This window comes from Engystomops pustulosus, chromosome 1 (genome assembly GCF_040894005.1).
Source record: "Engystomops pustulosus chromosome 1, aEngPut4.maternal, whole genome shotgun sequence".
NCBI lineage: Eukaryota > Metazoa > Chordata > Amphibia > Anura > Leptodactylidae > Engystomops > Engystomops pustulosus.
Window position 1 is genome coordinate 3,905,462 of NC_092411.1, and position 25,282 is coordinate 3,930,743.

At 48.3% G+C, this 25,282-nt stretch overlaps 1 protein-coding gene across 9 annotated transcripts in view; it reads right to left on the reverse strand.

The window, feature by feature from the left end:
• The window catches only part of UNC13B (unc-13 homolog B), a 295,618-nt gene that overhangs the window by 58,042 nt on the left and 212,294 nt on the right, over nt 1–25,282 (reverse strand). For all 9 annotated transcript variants that reach the window (XM_072132773.1, XM_072132775.1, XM_072132774.1 and 6 more), the window contains 5 exons: nt 22,025–22,194; nt 17,510–17,625; nt 7,007–7,170; nt 2,328–2,478; nt 2,165–2,233 (listed from right to left, as the gene is read on the reverse strand). In XM_072132773.1, the coding sequence (XP_071988874.1) occupies nt 2,165–2,233; nt 2,328–2,478; nt 7,007–7,170; nt 17,510–17,625; nt 22,025–22,194 (670 nt within the window). The remainder of the gene's footprint in view (nt 1–2,164; nt 2,234–2,327; nt 2,479–7,006; nt 7,171–17,509; nt 17,626–22,024; nt 22,195–25,282) is intronic.

Below are 25,282 nucleotides of genomic sequence, written 5' to 3' on the forward strand. Positions count from 1 at the left end.
GAGATAGATAGATAGGAGATAGATAGATAGGAGATAGATAGATAGGAGATAGATAGATAGATAGGAGATAGATAGATAGGAGATAGATAGAAGATAGATAGATAGATAGATAGATAGGAGATAGATAGATAGATAGACAGTAGATAGATAGATAGATAGATAGGAGATAGATAGATAGATAGGAGATAGATAGATAGGAGATAGATAGAAGATAGATAGATAGATAGATAGATAGATAGATAGATAGATAGAAGATAGATAGATAGATAGATAGATAGAAGATAGATAGATAGATAGATAGGAGATAGATAGAAGATAGATAGATAGATAGATAGAAGATAGATAGATAGATAGATAGGAGATAGATAGATAGGAGATAGATATGAGATAGATAGATGATACATAGATAGGAGATAGATAGATAGATAGGAGATAGATAGATAGGAGATAGATAGAAGATAGATAGATAGATAGATAGATAGATAGAAGATAGATAGATAGATAGATAGATAGGAGATAGATAGATAGGAGATAGATATGAGATAGATAGATAGATAGATAGATAGATAGATAGATAGATAGATAGATAGATAGATAGATAGATAGATAGATAGGAGATAGATATGAGATAGATAGATGATACATAGATAGGAGATAGATAGATAGAAGATAGATAGATAGATAGATAGATAGATAGATAGATAGATAGATAGATAGATAGATATGAGATAGATAGGAGATAGATAGATAGATAGATAGATAGATAGGAGATAGATAGATAGATAGATATGAGATAGATAGATGATACATAGATATGAGATAGATAGGACATAGAAAAATAGATAGATAGATAGATAGATAGATAGATAGATAGATAGATAGATAGATAGATAGATATGAGATAGATAGATATGAGATATATATATATATATATATATATATATATATATAGACAGACATAGATAGGAGAGAGATATAGGAGATAGCTATGAGATAGAGAGATAAAATAATTAGATAGAATAGATAGAATACATAGAAGAAATATAGACATTGGATACAGATCAATGATTTGTCATAACAATGGGCGGTCACTGACTTGTCTTCAGTTATGTTCCGGAATAACGGAAATGCTGGTGTTAGTGTTAGCATTCAGCAGTGTTATGGAGACGCTGTACAATTAGTCTCTGATAATGATCCATGTTGTATTAGTCAGGGAGCGTCGGGTATAACAGCTCCTCTTCCCGGGTGTCATCAGCACCTCTGGGGCTTCCATATTATATGATTAGCAGTCAGGGCTCTTCTAGGTCAGGATTGTCAATTATGCAGTGACTGATCAGAGTAATCCTGTGTGTGATCCTGTGTGTGCCCAGCAGTGCCGGGTGTGTCCCTGTGTGTGCCCAGCAGTGCCGGGTGTGTCCCTGTGTGTGCCCAGCAGTGCCGGGTGTGTCCCTGTGTGTGCCCAGCAGTGCCGGGTGTGTCCCTGTGTGTGCCCAGCAGTGCCGGGTGTGTCCCTGTGTGTGCCCAGCATTGCCGGGTGTGTCCCTGTGTGTGCCCAGCATTGCCGGGTGTGTCCCTGTGTGTGCCCAGCAGTGCCGAGACGTGCCCAGCAGTGCCGAGACGTGCCCAGCAGTGCCGAGACGTGCACAGCAGTGCCGAGACGTGCACAGCAGTGCCGAGACGTGCACAGCAGTGCCGAGACGTGCACAGCAGTGCCGAGACGTGTACAGCAGGGATAAGTGTGTTTATCACGACCTCTCATGGTCATAGTCATAGCTGACTCTCATGAACAGGCTCTGAACCAGGATTCCTTTCACATTCTGCATAAATATCTTCATCATCATCTAATAAGCAGCTACAGTACAGAAGAACTTCTCATCTCGGCTCAGGAAGAAGACAACAATATTACAGGTCTCTGGGGAGGCAGATAGCGACTTCCTTTAGATAATGACCCCCCTGTCACAGGTGGATCTCAGCTGCTGCTGTATCTTCATTCATCCTAAAGAAAAGCCGCACTAATCACACATTCTCTGCTCTGTGTTTCATGACGCCTGATTTTTTTTCTTCTTTTACTTGGTTAATTACACGGGGGGAGATAAGAGATCATTTTTGGGGGGCCTCACGCTCTGCAATCAGGGCTTTTGTGTTGTGTCATTGCGGATCTTACCCTGTACATGGAGAGATCGATGCGCAGGGAATTGTGCAACTGGTCCAGGAGCTTCACAAATCGTTCTTTCTGTAGAGGATGAGAGAAATCTAGTGATTACATATAAGATATGACAAGGAGCGGAATATACAGGAACACTAAATATACCCCGGGGAGCACGTACCCCGAAATTGGAGGCAGAGAACCGGTCTGATGCAGACACGTTGGTGGAGGCCGTGGTGTGGGCATAGTAGGCATTGATGTTGGCGAGGAGGGTGCTCATGACCGCTGGGACTCCGGGACACATGTACTTTGAAGAAAGACAAGCAAAATGTCTGGAAAAGAGAAGAAAGAAGAAATAATAGATGGAGGGTCCCACTCAGGAGTCTGCGCTGTTAGATACAATGATACAATAGAGCTGCGATGAAAAATCAATTGTATCAATGTATCACAATGATGGCTATGAATGCTGTGCATTACCCAAGTTCCCCATTGGTGGTGCTGTAGAGAAGTTAAAGGGTGACTCCACATTTAATTTTATTTCTTGGATGAATAACACAGGTGATGATAGTAAACTTTCTAAAAAACATTATTAAGAGAAATTCTTCTATGTCCTGTCCCATGTCTTGTCTATACACAGCTAAAAGATAAGGAGAGGAGGGTAAAGCTTAACTCCTTACACATGTATATTAACTTGATAATTAATTTCTTTAAAGAAAATCTACCTTTAAAATCCATCCTGACAAACCAGGGACATTACTTGTAGATCCAGGCACCGGGACTGAGGTAATCTTAATATATTTGTTATCCATGGCCTCCTTCCTTTCTAAAATCAACTTTTATACGTATGGTAATGACCCAGAAGGGTTCTGGCATGGTTACCTCAGCCCCTCCGTGCTGTAGCATCAGAGGCTGTTACACTGTGTAGGAACACTTCCCTCTCCCACTGTGTGAAATTACAGCAGAGAGAGAGAGGGGGGGCTCTTATAATCCATTAGCATAATTTTAAAAGTTGATTTTAGAAGAAAGGAGGCCATGAATAGCAAATACAGATATAAGAAGATTACACAGTCCCGGTGCCTGGATCTATGAGCAAGTGTCCCTGGTTTATCATGATGGATACTGATGGTAGATTTCCTTCAAAATGGCAAAGTCTATCTGGTATCTGTCTGCAAGGAGTTAAGCCACTAGAAACTTTATCGGCTTCTCCTTATCTATCTGCTTTCTACACGAGTGGAGAGAATGTGGATTTAGACAAACCATTAACCACGGGAAGAGAAAAAATATACAGCAAAGGAAAATGCTTCTGTGTACTTATTTGCTTATTTGTATCAGAATCTATCAAAATCTGGACTGGAAATCTGCATCTTCCCCAGAGGGGAGTCAGAGCTGCTAGGTCTCTGTCCTAGATTGCTAGTTTTGGAACCATTTTACAATTTCGGAGCACAGCTCTTATGTTTACACTGGCTCCTTATCAGACGTAACCTGTATTTAGCAGCTTGTGTGCCGCAAGGGGAATAATTCAGGTTTTGCATTCCTTGAGAGTCGGTAGATTTTCACCACATCTATAGAGACAATGGGGGTCATTTACTAAGGGCCCGATTCGCATTTTCCTGACGTGTTACCCGAATATTTCCGATTTGCGACGATTTCCCCTGAATCGCCCCGGGATTTTGGCGCACACGATTGGATTGTGGCATGCACGTGACGGAAATCGGGGGGGGGGGGGGGCCTGGCCGAACGAAAACCCGACGGATTCGGAAAAACCGCCACATTTAAAACAAAAAATCTGTCACGGAGCTTGCACTTACCTTCACTCAGCCTGGCTCGGTGAACTCCAGCGCAGCAGCGCCACCTGGTGGACGGCGGAGGAACTACCTTAATGAATCCCGACCGGAACCGAATCCAGCGCAGAGAACGCGCCGCTGGATCGCGAATGGGCCGGGTAAGTAAATATCACATGCCCCAATATCACATTATATTCAGGAATTGCTATGTATATTCTTACACTGGTTAATAAATGCATTTCCTTGCACCTTATCTCACTGCCCAGACGGTGACCTGGACGAGTGACCCCGACCTGTGCCATGAGCCGGAGTCTCACCAGCCACAGAGAAATGGCGCAGACATCCCCCTTATCCCGCAGCAGAAGGTTAATCACCCGCTCCGCAGCATTTACGGCTAATATTAGAACATTTAAAGTGAAATGTCACGGCGGCGGAGAGGAGCGCAGCGCAGCGCAGGACTGGAATATAAATGGAGCCGACGAGCCGCAATCCGGGGATCACACAGGGAAGATGAGGTGCGAGCGCCACGTTGTGCGGTGTGATCCGTATCTGCCGGCCCGGATAATGTCATAACATTGAAGTGATGTTCACAGTTTGACGATGGGAGATTCATCCAGTGTTTATTACAGATCACAGCAGACAATGTGCCGCTGACTCCGCTAATTATTCCCTACATTAAAGGAAACCTAACACTTAAACGTGGTAGGTTTATACACGTATACAGGGTGAGCTGGTGCCAGAGCATATTGCATATTGTCAGGGGAACAAAGCCCCTATCGCAGAATTAGAAGTTATATCAACTTATAACTCGGCGCACCGCACTTGGGCACGGCGCACCATGCGCGGATTCTAAAGTGCTGGAGAGCCGGTGACGGTGAAGGAATTTCCAACCCGGAAATCAGATGGAAAATAACGAATAGTTACACAAGAGGCTTCTATATTGCTTGGACTCTAGAGTTGGGAGACATTTCTGTAACCCTACAACAACCAAACATTAACGAGCTATCCCCATCTCATGTAACCGGCACCTATCCGGGTAGCGGGGGTCCGGTCCGTGCACCGAGCTCTGGGGGGAGGAGGACACAACTTCTCTAGGCTGTTGGTATAGGGGGGTTGTCCCAATTCCATGTGTACAAATATGGAAAGGGCTTAAGAAAATTGTAGGTAAATTTTGTAAAACTAATCGGCAAATACTAATCGCGTGGAGTAGCAGTGATGTGCAGCCTCATGTCCGTTTACTCCGCGCCCCAGTAGCTGCTTAAAAAAAATGTACATATCCACTGATTAAAGTTTTCTTAAAGATAGCCGGGACGTGAGGATTAGCCCAAAAAAGGTCTATCCTCACGTCCCATTCATCCACCTACCACCTGATCTACCTTTATAGGATGAATCATGGTGGTAGGTGCCCTTTAATGGAGCCATTTGCATGAATTTTACAGCCCTTTTCTCTTACAAACCAGGGCATGAGAAGCTAAAAGCGAGCAGATCCTACCAGAGGTAGCACACACCAGTATGTCAGTGTGCTTGGTTTACAATCCTTCATCCTGGTGGTAGGTGTCCTTTAAAAGGAAATCTCCCATCACACTCCATCCTGATAAACCAGGGACAATACTCCTAGATCCTGGCACAGTGATTGTGGTATCTGCTTATATTTTTTATCCATTTCCTCCTCTTTTTCTAAAATAAACTTTTATAACTATGCTAATGAACCCAAAGGGCTCTGGGGGCGTTGGCATAGCCCCTGTGTGTTGCAGCTTCACAGGTTTTTACACTGTCTCTCCCTGAACACTATGCACTACCATCTATATGTAATCTCACACAGTGGGAGGGGGGAAGCGCTCCTGCACAGTGTAACAGCCTGTGAAGCTACAACACAGAGGGGCTCTGGTAACAACCTCATTAGCATGATTTTTAAAAGTTGATTTTAGAAGGAAGGAAGCTTTGGATAACAAATCTAAGATGATAAATCCAAGCACCGTGACTGCGGTTGTGATGAAGTGTCCCTGGTTTATCCTGATGGATTCTGATGGTAGATTTCCTTTAATACCTGTACTCCAGGCTCGCATTCATTAGCGGAGAACGATGCAGTGGAAGCGCGTGTATGTCCAATACTGGGATTACTCCTCTCATCCCTACCTGTCAGCACAGGGCAGCTACCTTATATACGAAATTAGGGAATTGTTCCAGAAGGCAAAGGTTACCTGCATTCAGGCTTCAAAAACTAAACCAACTATATCCTCCGAGAAAACTGGAAGTGAAATTCTCAAGATTTAGAAAGATGAGTGCGGCCTGAAGATCCCAAAATGTAGACCTGTCCCTGTTGTATGTGTTATACATATATACATGTCACACATATCCATTGTCCCCCTATAAAGGAACATAACACATGAGATGAATTAAAACCCATTTTTTTTGTTAAACATTCCCTTTTGGAGTTCTGCCTACTTTTTCCTATAAGATATAAAAATGTCCTATAAAAATCTTCAAAATCATTTGACAAAGAGCAGAGAAGAGTCATATTTTGCCTGAGATGAGCCAAGTCACCCCCTATCTTCAGTTCTCTAGTACATAGAAACATGCTTCAGGTGTCACTTTAAAGATCAGAATCTCATCTTTTAAATGGCATGACTTGTGGTTTCTGGGTGCTACAAAAGTGAAGAAAAAGACAGCTGAAAAACAGAGCAGGAATTTTTTTTTTCCTGTAGAGAAACCAGATAAGAATCTCATCTTTCAGATCAGATCTTTAAGAACGACACATGACGAATGGCAAATGTTTCTAGATTCTATAAAGCCAAAGATAAAGACATTTGAGTTGACACTCCCCTTGCAGCCTCAATCCTTGACTCATCTCAGGCAAATATAACTCATCTCTGCTCATTTGCATATGGCTTTGCAAGAGTTTTCTCTTTTTTTTTTTAAAAGAGGGAATTTAAGAAGTGCCATCTCATACCCTACCTGAGGGGGGCTTCTAGTTTAGTTTGGATAAAATCTGCAGACTGCAGCTCAACAATTTACTTCTCATCGTACAAATCATGCAAAGGGGATATGAAAACAAACCGGTCCCCCCTATACTCACGTCATGGCCTGATAAATGGACTCGATTCCATAGCGCATGGCAAACTCATCCACAATCTCCTGTGCCGTCTCATCAAAGTAAACCTTCCACGCGTCGTCGCCCTTTGCTTCTGGGATCTTGACGACTCCGCTGCCCTGTATGTCTGTGAGATGATGGAACAGGTTCTGGAGGAACAAAGGAGAGTCCATGATTGGGGGGACCTCATCCAGGGACTAAGGTACAGAGGAGCTCATAGGGTAACATCAATGGGGTCACCTCATCCAAGGACTAAGGTACAGAGGAGCTCATAGGGTGACATCAATGGGGTCACCTCATCTCAGGGACTAAGGTACAGAGGAGCTCATAGGGTAACATCAATGAGGTCACCTCATCCAGGGACTAAGGTACAGAGGAGCTCATAGGGTAACATCAATGGGGTCACCTCATCCAGGGACTAAGGTACAGAGGAGCTCATAGGGTAACATCAATGAGGTCACCTCATCCAGGGACTAAGGTACAGAGGTGAGCTCATAGGGTAACATCAATGAGGTCACCTCATCCAGGGACTAAGGTACAGAGGAGCTCATAGGGTAACATCAATGAGGTCACCTCATCCAGGGACTAAGGTACAGAGGGGAGCTCATAGGGTAACATCAATGGGGTCACCTCATCCAGGGACTAAGGTACAGAGGAGCTCATAGGGTAACATCAATGAGGTCACCTCATCCAGGGACTAAGGTACAGAGGTGAGCTCATAGGGTAACATCAATGAGGTCACCTCATCCAGGGACTAAGGTACAGAGGGGAGCTCATAGGGTAACATCAATGGGGTGACCTCATCCAGGGACTAAGGTACAGAGGTGAGCTCATAGGGTAACATCAATGGGGTCACCTCATCCAGGGACTAAGGTACAGAGGAGCTCATAGGGTAACATCAATGGGGTCACCTCATCCAGGGACTAAGGTACAGAGGAGCTCATAGGGTGACATCAATGGGGTCACCTCATCTCAGGGACTAAGGTACAGAGGAGCTCATAGGGTAACATCAATGGGGTCACCTCATCTCAGGGACTAAGGTACAGAGGAGCTCATAGGGTAACATCAATGAGGTCACCTCATCCAGGGACTAAGGTACAGAGGTGAGCTCATAGGGTAACATCAATGAGGTCACCTCATCCAGGGACTAAGGTACAGAGGAGCTCATAGGGTAACATCAATGAGGTCACCTCATCCAGGGACTAAGGTACAGAGGGGAGCTCATAGGGTAACATCAATGGGGTCACCTCATCCAGGGACTAAGGTACAGAGGAGCTCATAGGGTAACATCAATGGGGTCACCTCATCCAGGGACTAAGGTACAGAGGTGAGCTCATAGGGTAACATCAATGGGGTCACCTCATCCAGGGACTAAGGTACAGAGGGGAGCTCATAGGGTAACATCAATGGGGTGACCTCATCCAGGGACTAAGGTACAGAGGAGCTCATAGGGTAACATCAATGGGGTCACCTCATCTCAGGGACTAAGGTACAGAGGAGCTCATAGGGTAACATCAATGGGGTCACCTCATCCAGGGACTAAGGTACAGAGGGGAGCTCATAGGGTAACATCAATGGGGTGACCTCATCCAGGGACTAAGGTACAGAGGAGCTCATAGGGTGACATCAATGGGGTGACCTCATCCAGGGACTAAGCTACAGAGGGGCTCATAAGGTAACATCAATGGGGTGACCTCATCCAGGGACTAAGGTACAGAGGGGAGCTCATAGGGTAACATCAATGGGGTGACCTCATCCAGGGACTAAGGTACAGAGGGGAGCTCATAGGGTAACATCAATGGGGTGACCTCATCCAGGGACTAAGGTACAGAGGAGCTCATAGGGTAACATCAATGGGGTGACCTCATCCAGGGACTAAGGTACAGTGGGGAGCTCATAGGGTAACATCAATGGGGTCACCTCATCCAGGGACTAAGGTACAGAGGTGAGCTCATAGGGTAACATCAATGGGGTCACCTCATCCACGGACTAAGGTACTGAGGAGCTCATAGGGTGACATCAATGGGGTCACCTCATCCAGGGACTAAGGTACAGAGGGGAGCTCATAGGGTAACATCAATGGGGTGACCTCATCCAGGGACTAATGAGGTTGTTACCAGAGCCCCTCTGTTGTAGCTTTACAGGCTGTTACACTGTGCAGGAGCACTTCCCCCTCCCACTGTGTGAGATTACATATAGAGCTCAGAGGTGCAATCTCACAGCCGAAACGCGCCAGTGTTGTCATGTTGTGAGGTTGGACTCACCATTTTTGTAATTTTTAATAAACAATTAACGGTTGACCTCGGTGCCGGTAGACTCTGCATTTCGGATTGGGAATATTTCCTATCAGCAGGGGTGGTGCCATTTTTGCGCCCCCTTTAAAGTCCTCTGCCACTCCCTTTAGGGGATATACTGTTTCTGTAACTCCGGAAGTTACAGAAACATAGAGGTCAGAAGAAAGAGGCACAATCCCCCAATGGTCAGAGATCACTGAGAATAGATGGGAATTCCCCAAATTATAGGTAGCAATCCTGTGGACGCTCAACCTGCACCCCCCGATACTTGTCTGGGAGCTTTAGGACAACCATCCTGTGTATCCTATATTATCCGCACAGAGAATAGGTAAAGGATACGCGGCTCTGGAGTCACAATGACTATCCCCGCATACAGTCAGAGCACATAAAGCGTCTAACATCACAGTAATCGGTAATAATTGGTCTCTCAAGGCCGATATCATTCGCTCAATCCCGCTAAGTGTACGGAGAATAGATAAATGTATACAATCCGCTGTATATACAGGTCTCGGAGCGGGCGGGTGCAGCGCGGCGCTAGGTTTACGGGGCTGTATATTAATGGATGACCCTGACTAGATGTATACAATGTTCTTACATGCAGCGATTATTCCGCGTCTGCTATTATCGTACGTGCAGCGACATCGCGCGGCTCACCTTTTACAATATCCCTCGTAATGAAAAAGGCATCAAGTGTGCGCTGGCCGAGAAGAGCGGATCAGAAAATGTAAGCGGCGATGACCTCATTGAATCTAAGTGATCCTATAAGGCCTAACGCCCCGGATCTCATAGGTTCTGTATGGATCTACTTTATGTTTCATCAGACTATATATAGAGGATCCTGCACTCGCCTCCTGCCGTCCTACAGATATATACAGGATCCTGCACTCACCTCCTGCCGTCCTACAGATATATACAGGATCCTGCACTCGCCTCCTGCCCTCCATATACAGGATCCTGCACTCACCTCCTGCCCTCCATATACAGGATCCTGCACTCACCTCCTGCCCTCCATATACAGGATCCTGCACTCACCTCCTGCCCTCCATATACAGGATCCTGCACTCACCTCCTGCCCTCCATATACAGGATCCTGCACTCACCTCCTGCCCTCCATATACAGGATCCTGCACTCACCTCCTGCCCTCCATATACAGGATCCTGCACTCACCTCCTGCCCTCCATATACAGGATCCCGCACTCACCTCCTGCCCTCCATATACAGGATCCCGCACTCACCTCCTGCCCTCCATATACAGGATCCTGCACTCACCTCCTGCCCTCCATATACAGGATCCTGCACTCACCTCCTGCCCTCCATATACAGGATCCTGCACTCACCTCCTGCCCTCCATATACAGGATCCTGCACTCACCTCCTGCCCTCCATATACAGGATCCTGCACTCACCTCCTGCCCTCCATATACAGGATCCTGCACTCACCTCCTGCCCTCCATATACAGGATCCTGCACTCACCTCCTGCCCTCCATATACAGGATCCTGCACTCACCTCCTGCCCTCCATATACAGGATCCTGCACTCACCTCCTGCCCTCCATATACAGGATCCCGGACTCACCTCCTGCCCTCCATATACAGGATCCCGCACTCTCCTCCTGCCCTCCATATACAGGATCCCGCACTCACCTCCTGCCCTCCATATACAGGATCCTGCACTCGCCTCCTGCCCTCCATATACAGGATCCCGCACTCACCTCCTGCCCTCCATATACAGGATCCTGCACTCACCTCCTGCCCTCCATATACAGGATCCTGCACTCACCTCCTGCCCTCCATATACAGGATCCTGCACTCACCTCCTGCCCTCCATATACAGGATCCCGCACTCTCCTCCTGCCCTCCATATACAGGATCCTGCACTCACCTCCTGCCCTCCATATACAGGATCCTGCACTCGCCTCCTGCCCTCCATATACAGGATCCCGCACTCACCTCCTGCCCTCCATATACAGGATCCTGCACTCTCCTCCTGCCCTCCATATACAGGATCCTGCACTCTCCTCCTGCCCTCCATATACAGGATCCTGCACTCTCCTCCTGCCCTCCATATACAGGATCCTGCACTCTCCTCCTGCCCTCCATATACAGGATCCTGCACTCTCCTCCTGCCCTCCATATACAGGATCCTGCACTCTCCTCCTGCCCTCCATATACAGGATCCTGCACTCACCTCCTGCCCTCCATATACAGGATCCTGCACTCACCTCCTGCCCTCCATATACAGGATCCTGCACTCACCTCCTGCCGTCCATATACAGGATCCCGCACTCACCTCCTGCCGTCCATATACAGGATCCCGCACTCACCTCCTGCCCTCCATATACAGGATCCCGCACTCACCTCCTGCCCTCCATATACAGGATCCCGCACTCACCTCCTGCCCTCCATATACAGGATCCCGCACTCACCTCCTGCCCTCCATATACAGGATCCCGCACTCACCTCCTGCCCTCCATATACAGGATCCTGCACTCACCTCCTGCCCTCCATATACAGGATCCCGGACTCACCTCCTGCCCTCCATATACAGGATCCCGCACTCACCTCCTGCCGTCCATATACAGGATCCCGCACTCACCTCCTGCCCTCCATATACAGGATCCTGCACTCACCTCCTGCCCTCCATATACAGGATCCTGCACTCACCTCCTGCCCTCCATATACAGGATCCTGCACTCACCTCCTGCCCTCCATATACAGGATCCTGCACTCACCTCCTGCCCTCCATATACAGGATCCTGCACTCACCTCCTGCCCTCCATATACAGGATCCTGCACTCACCTCCTGCCCTCCATATACAGGATCCTGCACTCACCTCCTGCCCTCCATATACAGGATCCTGCACTCACCTTCTGCCCTCCATACACAGGATCCTGCACTCACCTCCTGCCCTCCATATACAGGATCCTGCACTCACCTCCTGCCCTCCATATACAGGATCCCGCACTCACCTCCTGCCCTCCATATACAGGATCCCGCACTCACCTCCTGCCCTCCATATACAGGATCCTGCACTCACCTCCTGCCCTCCATATACAGGATCCTGCACTCACCTCCTGCCCTCCATATACAGGATCCTGCACTCACCTCCTGCCCCCCATATACAGGATCCTGCACTCACCTCCTGCCCTCCATATACAGGATCCTGCACTCGCCTCCTGCCCTCCATATACAGGATCCTGCACTCACCTCCTGCCCTCCATATACAGGATCCTGCACTCACCTCCTGCCCTCCATATACAGGATCCTGCACTCACCTCCTGCCCTCCATATACAGGATCCCGCACTCACCTTCTGCCCTCCATATAGAGGATCCTGCACTCACCTCCTGCCCTCCATATACAGGATCCTGCACTCACCTCCTGCCCCCCATATACAGGATCCTGCACTCACCTCCTGCCCTCCATATACAGGATCCTGCACTCGCCTCCTGCCCTCCATACACAGGATCCTGCACTCGCCTCCTGCCCTCCATACACAGGATCCTGCACTCGCCTCCTGCCCTCCATATACAGGATCCCGCACTCGCCTCCTGCCCTCCATATACAGGATCCCGCACTCACCTCCTGCCCTCCATATACAGGATCCTGCACTCACCTCCTGCCCTCCATATACAGGATCCTGCACTCACCTCCTGCCGTCCATATACAGGATCCTGCACTACCTCCTGCCCTCCATATACAGGATCCTGCACTACCTCCTGCCCCCCATATACAGGATCCTGCACTCACCTCCTGCCCTCCATATACAGGATCCTGCACTACCTCCTGCCCCCCATATACAGGATCCTGCACTCACCTCCTGCCCTCCATATACAGGATCCTGCACTCACCTCCTGCCCTCCATATACAGGATCCTGCACTCGCCTCCTGCCCTCCATATACAGGATCCTGCACTCACCTCCTGCCCTCCATATACAGGATCCTGCACTCACCTCCTGCCCTCCATATACAGGATCCTGCACTCACCTCCTGCCCTCCATATACAGGATCCTGCACTCACCTCCTGCCCTCCATATACAGGATCCCGCACTCGCCTCCTGCCCTCCATATACAGGATCCTGCACTCACCTCCTGCCCTCCATATACAGGATCCTGCACTCACCTCCTGCCCTCCATATACAGGATCCTGCACTCACCTCCTGCCCTCCATATACAGGATCCTGCACTCTCCTCCTGCCCTCCATATACAGGATCCTGCACTCTCCTCCTGCCCTCCATATACAGGATCCCGCACTCACCTCCTGCCCTCCATATACAGGATCCCGCACTCACCTCCTGCCCTCCATATACAGGATCCCGCACTCACCTCCTGCCCTCCATATACAGGATCCTGCACTCGCCTCCTGCCCTCCATACACAGGATCCTGCACTCGCCTCCTGCCCTCCATACACAGGATCCTGCACTCGCCTCCTGCCCTCCATATACAGGATCCCGCACTCGCCTCCTGCCCTCCATATACAGGATCCCGCACTCACCTCCTGCCCTCCATATACAGGATCCTGCACTCACCTCCTGCCCTCCATATACAGGATCCTGCACTCACCTCCTGCCCTCCATATACAGGATCCTGCACTCACCTCCTGTCCCCCATACACAGGATCCTGCACTCACCTCCTGCCATCCATATACAGGATCCTGCACTCACCTCCTGCCCTCCATATACAGGATCCTGCACTCACCTCCTGCCCTCCATATACAGGATCCTGCACTCACCTCCTGCCCCCCCCATATACAGGATCCTGCACTCACCTCCTGCCCTCCATATACAGGATCCTGCACTCACCTCCTGCCCTCCATATACAGGATCCTGCACTCACCTCCTGCCCTCCATATACAGGATCCCGCACTCACCTCCTGCCCTCCATATACAGGATCCCGCACTCACCTCCTGCCCTCCATATACAGGATCCCGCACTCACCTCCTGCCCTCCATATACAGGATCCCGCACTCACCTCCTGCCCTCCATATACAGGATCCTGCACTCACCTCCTGCCCTCCATATACAGGATCCTGCACTCACCTCCTGCCCTCCATATACAGGATCCTGCACTCACCTCCTGCCCTCCATATACAGGATCCCGCACTCACCTCCTGCCCTCCATATACAGGATCCTGCACTCACCTCCTGCCCTCCATATACAGGATCCTGCACTCACCTCCTGCCCTCCATATACAGGATCCTGCACTCACCTCCTGCTCTCCATATACAGGATCCTGCACTCACCTCCTGCCCTCCATATACAGGATCCTGCACTCACCTCCTGCCCTCCATATACAGGATCCTGCACTCACCTCCTGCCCTCCATATACAGGATCCTGCACTCACCTCCTGCCCCCCATATACAGGATCCTGCACTCACCTCCTGCCCTCCATATACAGGATCCCGCACTCACCTCCTGCCCTCCATATACAGGATCCTGCACTCACCTCCTGCCCTCCATATACAGGATCCCGCACTAACCTCCTGCCCTCCATATACAGGATCCTGCACTCACCTCCTGCCCCCCATATACAGGATCCTGCACTCACCTCCTGCCCTCCATATACAGGATCCTGCACTCACCTCCTGCCCTCCATATACAGGATCCTGCACTCACCTCCTGCCGTCCATATACAGGATCCTGCACTCACCTCCTGCCCTCCATATACAGGATCCTGCACTCTCCTCCTGCCCTCCATATACAGGATCCTGCACTCACCTCCTGCCCTCCATATACAGGATCCCGCACTCACCTCCTGCCCTCCATATACAGGATCCCGCACTCACCTCCTGCCCTCCATATACAGGATCCTGCACTCACCTCCTGCCCTCCATATACAGGATCCTGCACTCACCTCCTGCCCTCCATATACAGGATCCTGCACTCACCTCCTGCCCTCCATATACAGGATCCCGCACTCACCTCCTGCCCTCCATATACAGGATCCTGCACTCACCTCCTGCCCTCCATATACAGGATCCTGCACTCACCTCCTGCCCTCCATATACAGGATCCTGCACTCACCTCCTGCTCTCCATATACAGGATCCTGCACTCACCTCCTGCCCTCCATATACAGGATCCTGCACTCACCTCCTGCCCTCCATATACAGGATCCTGCACTCACCTCCTGCCCTCCATATACAGGATCCTGCACTCACCTCCTGCCCCCCATATACAGGATCCTGCACTCACCTCCTGCCCTCCATATACAGGATCCCGCACTCACCTCCTGCCCTCCATATACAGGATCCTGCACTCACCTCCTGCCCTCCATATACAGGATCCCGCACTAACCTCCTGCCCTCCATATACAGGATCCTGCACTCACCTCCTGCCCCCCATATACAGGATCCTGCACTCACCTCCTGCCCTCCATATACAGGATCCTGCACTCACCTCCTGCCCTCCATATACAGGATCCTGCACTCACCTCCTGCCGTCCATATACAGGATCCTGCACTCACCTCCTGCCCTCCATATACAGGATCCTGCACTCTCCTCCTGCCCTCCATATACAGGATCCTGCACTCACCTCCTGCCCTCCATATACAGGATCCTGCACTCACCTCCTGCCCTCCATATACAGGATCCCGCACTCACCTCCTGCCCTCCATATACAGGATCCTGCACTCACCTCCTGCCCTCCATATACAGGATCCTGCACTCACCTCCTGCCCTCCATATACAGGATCCTGCACTCACCTCCTGCCCTCCATATACAGGATCCTGCACTCACCTCCTGCCCTCCATATACAGGATCCTGCACTCACCTCCTGCCCTCCATATACAGGATCCTGCCCTCACCTCCTGCCCTCCATATACAGGATCCTGCACTCACCTCCTGCCCTCCATATACAGGATCCTGCACTCACCTCCTGCCCTCCATATACAGGATCCTGCACTCACCTCCTGCCCTCCATATACAGGATCCTGCACTCACCTCCTGCCCTCCATATACAGGATCCTGCACTCACCTCCTGCCCTCCATATACAGGATCCTGCCCTCACCTCCTGCCCTCCATATACAGGATCCTGCACTCACCTCCTGCCCTCCATATACAGGATCCTGCACTCACCTCCTGCCCTCCATATACAGGATCCTGCACTCACCTCCTGCCCTCCATATACAGGATCCTGCCCTCACCTCCTGCCCTCCATATACAGGATCCTGCACTCACCTCCTGCCCTCCATATACAGGATCCTGCACTCACCTCCTGCCCTCCATATACAGGATCCTGCACTCACCTCCTGCCCTCCATATACAGGATCCTGCACTCACCTCCTGCCCTCCATATACAGGATCCCGCACTCGCCTCCTGCCCTCCATATACAGGATCCCGCACTCACCTCCTGCCCTCCATATACAGGATCCCGCACTCACCTCCTGCCCTCCATATACAGGATCCCGCACTCACCTCCTGCCCTCCATATACAGGATCCTGCACTCACCTCCTGCCCTCCATATACAGGATCCTGCACTCACCTCCTGCCCTCCATATACAGGATCCTGCACTCACCTCCTGCCCTCCATATACAGGATCCTGCACTCACCTCCTGCCCTCCATATACAGGATCCTGCACTCACCTCCTGCCCTCCATATACAGGATCCTGCACTCACCTCCTGCCCTCCATATACAGGATCCTGCACTCACCTCCTGCCCTCCATATACAGGATCCTGCACTCACCTCCTGCCCTCCATATACAGGATCCTGCACTCACCTCCTGCCCTCCATATACAGGATCCTGCACTCACCTCCTGCCCTCCATATACAGGATCCTGCACTCGCCTCCTGCCCTCCATATACAGGATCCCGCACTCACCTCCTGCCAGAAATATGTTTTCCAATGGTCTAAGGGACCAAGACACTGGAATAATGAAATGTATGTGTGTCTTGCTTAAATTGAGGACATTTATACCTACATTCCTGTGGAGACGGCGCTCTGTTTGCTCATTTTGGACTCATGTTCCCTTTTGGTCTTTTTCCATCGGGTCCTGCGAGACCAACCCTTATGTACTTTATTCAATGTGCATATTGTCTCTCCGTGTTCCCCTTAATAAAGTGTAATTTTGCTTTAAAAAATCATTATACATGCGTCTCTATTTTGGAGAAATTGCACGGGGGTTTCCATTAGTTATGGGAAGGGAATGGACGTCTCCGTATGAGAGCAGCCCAGAGCACTCACCTCGTGTAGACACGTGTACTGGACGTGGTACGGAGCCACTTTCTCCTCTCCCTTAATTTCAACATTAATCTGCAGGCGGATGGCACCAGAGACGGCCGACTTGTCTGTTCTCTTCTCTGTGAAGACACAAATACAAATGTATACATAGGGTACTGCATCCAAATACACCCAGGCACCCAGGATCCCACCCATCAGTCTTGCGGATCTACTACACATTACTGCTGCCCTTTTAAGTACTATATGATACCACGTCTTCGGGGATACGGCGCCTCCTGCTTCGGGGATACACGGCGCCCACTGCCTCGGGGGACCCGGCGCCCACTGCCTCGGGGGACCCGGCGCCCACTGCCTCGGGGGACCCGGCGCCCACTGCCTCGGGGGACCCGGCGCCCACTGCCTCGGGGGACCCGGCGCCCACTGCCTCGGGGGACCCGGCGCCCACTGCCTCGGGGGACCCGGCGCCCACTGCCTCGGGGGACCCGGCGTCTACTGCCTCGGAGGACCCGGCGTCTACTGCCTCCTCTTTGGGGGACACGGCGCCTCCTCTTTGGGGATACAGCGTTTTCTGCTTTGGGGACACGGTGCCTCCTCTTCGGGGATACGGCACTTCGAGGTTGCACTAGAGGCATATTTTACACCGTTTTGGCATGTTCCATACCCAGAATTATCAGTTACGAAGACATTTATCTTAATAAGTTTAATTCCCTCTCCTATGACTGCTGTGATGGACAAGGGGATATGGGGAGGCCAGGGGTGGGTAACAGCTGGGAACGGACTGTGGCCTCTCCCCTGATGGATAAAGTGGGGATCTGTGTCCAACCCACAGTGGCTTTTTTCTTCAGATCCTTATGGAAAGTTTATTTGATAATTAAATGTCCCTTGAAAGATCTGAAACCCTATGAACAACCTGATGAAGGTCCCTAATAGGATCCTATGTGCCCATTCCTGGGCCTAAGGCCCCCATCACTAATAACCTTCCTCTTATCATCCAGTATTTTATCTACAGACAGTAAAATCTTTAATTAGGCCTTAAGATAAGTCTAACCTTCAGCTACTGCTTCCAATTAGGGCCCCTCACATGTACCCAGAGCCGGGAGATGAAGAGGATCTGAGTAATCGCATATTATATCCATCCACTGCCCCAAAATCAAGTCTGCAGCTGAACATCTCATTAGGTAAAGGGGGGCAGATATTAATGGGGCTCACGCTGCGTCTAGGCAGGAGCAGAGGATTCTGGGTGTCTGCAGGCGGATGACAACGCGGACACATCCCGCTACTCCCTAATGAGCAGATGAATCGCTCACTGCAGAATATGACGCTGGGGAGAGAGCAATATCACCGGGGATGTCTCATCCTGGAGCGCGGAGAATCCAAGTAATTATCCGCAGGATCCCCGGCTACAAGCGAGGAGGGGGAGGCACAGGGAATTCTGCAAATCCTTAAAGATTATCCGGGTGTCCTCCATAGGAAGCACCCAACCATCTCTGGGAATTTGGACCTGCAGCGATCACCAACCTCTTGAATTAATTACATTTTAGTAAAGGGAATCTGTCAGCAGTTTGACCACACAAAAAGTTGGGTAGCAATCCAGAAGAGAGGTGCAATCATAACTCTGTGGGTGGTGTTAGTATTTGAGTAGTAAATTCCAGGATTGTAGCTGGATTCGGTAAACTGGTGTAGATCTCTTCACTGTACTGCTGCACAGTTCCTCCCCCTGAGTAACAGCTGTAGTACTCAAACCAAGGCCTGCTGCAGCAGTGACTCAGAGCAGAAGGGAAAGGCTGTGCTTTGTTCAGTGAAGAGCACCAGAGCGCTCTGCATCCAGATACAATCTTGGAATATAAATCTATATTTCATAGTCCTGCAGCTACTAACACAAAAAGGTCTGATTACACATCTCTCCGTAACAATGCCCAATACTGGCTGCAGCGAGCGCAGCAGTGTGAGGTCACATCCCCAGTGCACTTGGTGCAACTTCAATCCTTGAATATAAATCCATATTTCACTGTGCAGCTGCTACTAACACCAGGCATAAAAGTCTGATTACACATTGTTCCACTTAACCCCCTTCTTGCAGATAGGAGGTAGGTGACATTTGCAGGACAACCTCTTAGTGCAATTCTTGTGGCCAGGTAAAGGACTCCATGTTTCATGCTCCCATGTGAGTCCCTTGTTATAGAGCTCGGCAGATACGAGACGATGTATACAGGATTATTTATATGCACTGTTCCCCCAGGTGATACCAGACATATATTATTATCTATAACCACTGCTCATTATAACAGATGTGTATGTAATTATATATAATCACCAGACCTACCTACACACCGTGACACATAACTGCTGCTCACCCACGTTACACCAGATGGATAGAGGATTATTTATATACCTCTCCATCCAGGTTGTATCATAGATGAATATTATATCTATTTATATATACGGTTATAAATGATATATCACTACACCAGTGTGTGTACAGCTACCTATAGCGGCTGCACACCCAGTATATACATAGCATGCACTACATTATATACCCGATTATATTACGTTACACCACATGTATATAACAGTATATTACCGCTGCTCACTTTGGTTGCAATACATGTGGATACAAATTATATTTCCAGTTTGTACAATACCCCATGTCCAATACATATAGGCTCACCCCCTTATATACAATACATATAGGCTCACCCCCTTATATACAATACATATATAGGCTCACCCCCTTATATACAATACATATATAGGCTCACCCCCTTATATACAATACATATATAGGCTCACCCCCTTATATACAATACATATATAGGCTCACCCCCTTATATACAATACATATATAGGCTCACCCCCTTATATACAATACATATAGGCTCACCCCCTTATATACAATACATATAGGCTCACCCCCTTATATACAAAACATATAGGCTCACCCCCTTATATACAAAACATATAGGCTCACCCCCTTATATACAATACATATAGGCTCACCCCCTTATATACAATACATATATAGGCTCACCCCCTTATATACAATACATATATAGGCTCACCCCCTTATATACAATACATATAGGCTCACCCCCTTATATACAATACATATAGGCTCACCCCCTTATATACAAAACATATAGGCTCACCCCCTTATATACAAAACATATAGGCTCACCCCCTTATATACAATACATATAGGCTCACCCCCTTATATACAATACATATAGGCTCACCCCCTTATATACAATACATATAGGCTCACCCCCTTATATACAATACATATAGGCTCACCCCCTTATATACAATACATATAGGCTCACCCCCTTATATACAATACATATAGGCTCACCCCCTTATATACAATACATATATAGGCTCACCCCCTTATATACAATACATATATAGGCTCACCCCCTTATATACAAAACATATAGGCTCACCCCCTTATATACAAAACATATAGGCTCACCCCCTTATATACAATACATATAGGCTCACCCCCTTATATACAATACATATAGGCTCACCCCCTTATATACAATACATATAGGCTCACCCCCTTATATACAAAACATATAGGCTCACCCGTGTACAATACATATAGGCTCACCCCATGTACCATACATATAGGCTCACCCCATGTACCATACATATAGGCTCACCCCATATACAATACATATAGGCTCACCCCATGTACAATACATATAGGCTCACCCCATGTACAATACATATAGGCTCACCCCATGTACAATACATATAGGCTCACCCCCTTATATACAATACATATAGGCTCACCCCATATACAATACATACAGGCTCGACCCATGTACAATACATACAGGCTCACCCCATGTACAATATATACAGGCTCACACTATATATAATACATATAGGCTCACCCCATATACAATACATATAGGCTCACCCCATGTACAATACATATAGGCTCACCCCATGTACAATACATATAGGCTCACCCCATGTACAATACATACAGGCTCACCCCATGTACAATACATACAGGCTCACCCCATGTACAATATATACAGGCTCACACTATATATAATACATACAGGCTCACCCCATGTACAATACATATAGGCTCACCCCATGTACAATACATATAGGCTCACCCCATGTACAATACATATAGGCTCACCCCATGTACAATAGATATAGGCTCACCCCATATACAATACATACAGGCTCACCCCATGTACAATACATATAGGCTCACCCCATGTACAATACATATAGGCTCACCCCATGTACAATAGATATAGGCTCACCCCATATACAATACATACAGGCTCACCCCATATACAATACATACAGGCTCACCCCATGTACAATACATATAGGCTCACCCCATGTACAATACATATAGGCTCACCCATATACAATACATATAGGCTCACCCATATACAATACATATAGGCTCACCCATATACAATACATATAGGCTCGCCCATATACAATACATATAGGCTCACCCATATACAATACATATAGGCTCACCTAGGTTATACCAGACGTCCATCTCCCCGCTCAATGTTCGGACTTCGATGATGGTCTGCCCCAGGAAATCATCGGATTCTCTCTTCAGCCTCTGCTTAACACGAGACTTGATGTCATCATCTTCATCCCAGACGCGGACCTTGATCCGATCGGAAGAATTGTGGCACTCGCTGGGGAAGTAAAATAGGAGAAACCATGAAGTCTGTGAGGAAACGCAGCGCTCCAATAATTCCCAGGGCAGACTAAGAAGGGTCACACTGAGAAGAGACAATTTCTAATGAATCTTGGGGTGCAATAAACTGTAAAGCTGTGAGCCACAGACCTCCCATGGGAAAAACATCATCCTGAGGGAGCGTCCACACGTGGCGCTCTAACACTCGCTTCAGAAGACATGCGATTTTATGTTACTATGCTCCAGCTGCTTTCGCATCATGTGTGAACACACCCTGAAAGTGCACCTACAGCTATTCCTCCACACTCGCTTATATACATGCACACTCAGCTTCGTGTGTATTCGTTTTCAATCTGTGTTATGCTGCGTTCACACGTTCAGTTTTTCAGATGCAGTTTTTTTCTTAAGCCAAAAGCAGTTGTGAAGTTATCATTGAGAAGACTTACTCCTCCTCCTCATTTTAACTCCACCCCTGGGCATCAAAAGCTGCATCTGAAAAACACTGGGGCAGATTTACTTACCCGGTCCATTCGTGATCCATTGGCGCGTTCTCTGCGGTGGATTCGGGTCTTCCGGCGATTCACTAAGGCAGTTCCTCCGACGTCCACCAGGTGTCGCTGCTGCGCTGAAGAGCATCGGAACGCTCTGGAGTTCACTGAGCCATTCTGGATGAAGGTATGCGCGTGTCCCGCAACATTTTTTTTCTCCGAATCCGTTGGGTTTTCGTTCGGCCACGCCCTCGATTTCCATCGCGTGCATGCCGGCGCCGATGCACCACAATCCGATCGCGTGCTCAAAAAACCCGGGGAAAATCACGTTAGTCTTTCCAGTGAAACACACACAATTGCTAACCTGCACCCAGTGTCATGTCAATACAAGATACTGGGTGCTGGATACTGATCGCATATGTTTCACTGGAAAGGTATTTGCGATCGGGCCGAGTTGCGCCCCCCGTCTGTTAGGTAACACAACGCTAGTGGATCTATTTGAATGGCTGTATTGCCCACTGTACAGTGTCAGAGTTGTGCCACTCGGATTCCTGTAGATAGGGGAGGGGTGAGGATATGAGATAGATAGACAGATAAAGGATAGCTCGATAGACAGACAGACAGATACATTAGTCACACAGCTCTCTGCAGCCTTCTATCCAGCCTGCATGGGGGGTTATTGAGCCCACCCTGCAGATCTTCAGCTGTAATATAAATTAATATCCCGCATAGTGTTAATTGCAGACAAGCTCCTCTCGGCAGTCGCTGTACTTACAGTCCTGGCATGGGATCTATCCGCTAAGAAATAACCCCACACTCTGACAGAGCCAGGATGATCAGACGCATTTAGAAGCCCGGGGTCCCTGGGGGGCAGTAACTCGTCAAAATACATCTGAAGCCGACAACACACACAGAGACGCGGAAATAATATATGCAAAGCACATTCCGGCTCCACAACGGCCGCAAATATGTTCATTTATTGCTGATCGCTAATTAAAGGGGAACCTCACACAGGCTTGTGCTCATATACGCATTTAGGACCCCCAACAACAGAATAGGTTGAGATCGAGTTGCGCCACTTTTACACGAGTAATGGAAGCGAATGGAAAAAGTAAGATGTAATATATTTTTTCTATCACTATACACCCGCTGGGCGCTGTAGGCAACAATGAGGAAAATGGACAAAGAACAGAACTTTACGCAGGCCACTCCAAAATATTCAGCCAGATGTGGCCCCGCAGGTCGCACACTGCCCAAGATCAACCTATACCGGGTACAAGGGGGCAAAACGACTTTACAAGATCGGTCCAAAAATTCTGCTTCAGTTAAACCCATGTTCCATATTATACTAATACATTTATCCGCACCACACAGAATGCCACAGATTTTTACAGCAAAGGCCCCGATCCCTTCATAGGTCAGTCTGTAGCACAGTCCGTGGATTAATGGAAAAGAAAAAGTGGCACAAACTGCTAGAATTGAGGAACTCCGCACCTATGATAGAAGGGCGCATGCCAACTTCTGGAAAGGGTGGCCCCTGGTTTGAAATTTTTTGAGAAAAAATCCTGCAGAACGCATGTAATGGAGGCCGGTTGATGAACGATGCCCCATATCTTCTCTAAAATTCACGTTCCTACAGATCAAAGACCCCGCTTTGTCCCCCTTCCCCACATCGTGAGTAACTTCTATACGCCAATATGACTTCCTGACTCAGGGTGCGACCACACGTTCACTTTTTCAGATGCAGTTTTTCAAGCCAAAAGCAGGTGTGGATCATAATGGCAAAGAACATATCATAAAGAAGAGCTTCTTATCCTCCATTTTCACTCCACTCTGGGTTTGGGCATCAAAAACTGCATCTGAAAAACTGAACGTGTGGACGCACCCTTAGGGTTATCTTCAATGTCCGACTAGACCAAGACCAGCTGACTGGATGTATGGACACCACGTAACCCTTGACTATCCTGTGACCTAGTGTAAGTAACATCCCCTTTAAGGTTAATAATGAGGGAGCATGAGGTGAAATACAGGATGCATTGGAGGTATATTATACGTGTGTTATTATATTATTGTTGGAGCTTGTGATTTGTGGAACAAGTTGTACATTCAGCTTCCTATTTATTACATGAACTCCTCACTGCGTCTTGAATAGTTGACAGGTTTACTACAAAGCTGCAAAGACACTTATAAAGGTTTACAACAACAACAACAACCAATCAGAGCTCAGCACTTATCACACAAACTGCTCTGCACAAATGACAGCTAGCCTGTGATTGGGTGCTAGGGGAAGTGAGGCCTGCTCAGATAAATAAGGCCTTTACTCTATTTTCTACCTTGCATACAGAATAAAAACTTTATCGAAAACCTTTGGATTTGTTCATGACAAACAACAGTTCACATTTACCAGCGGCGCCAAGGGGGCGGGGGGTAATTAATGCATGAAACGCATCGCGATGGTGTAACCCTGACTAAACAACGCACCATAAATAAGCAGATGTTTCTCCGCTATACCGTGGCAGTACTATGAGACAAAAATGGGCGCACATCCATGATTAACGCGGTTGCGTCCCAAGAGATGGAAGTGGATAACAAATATGA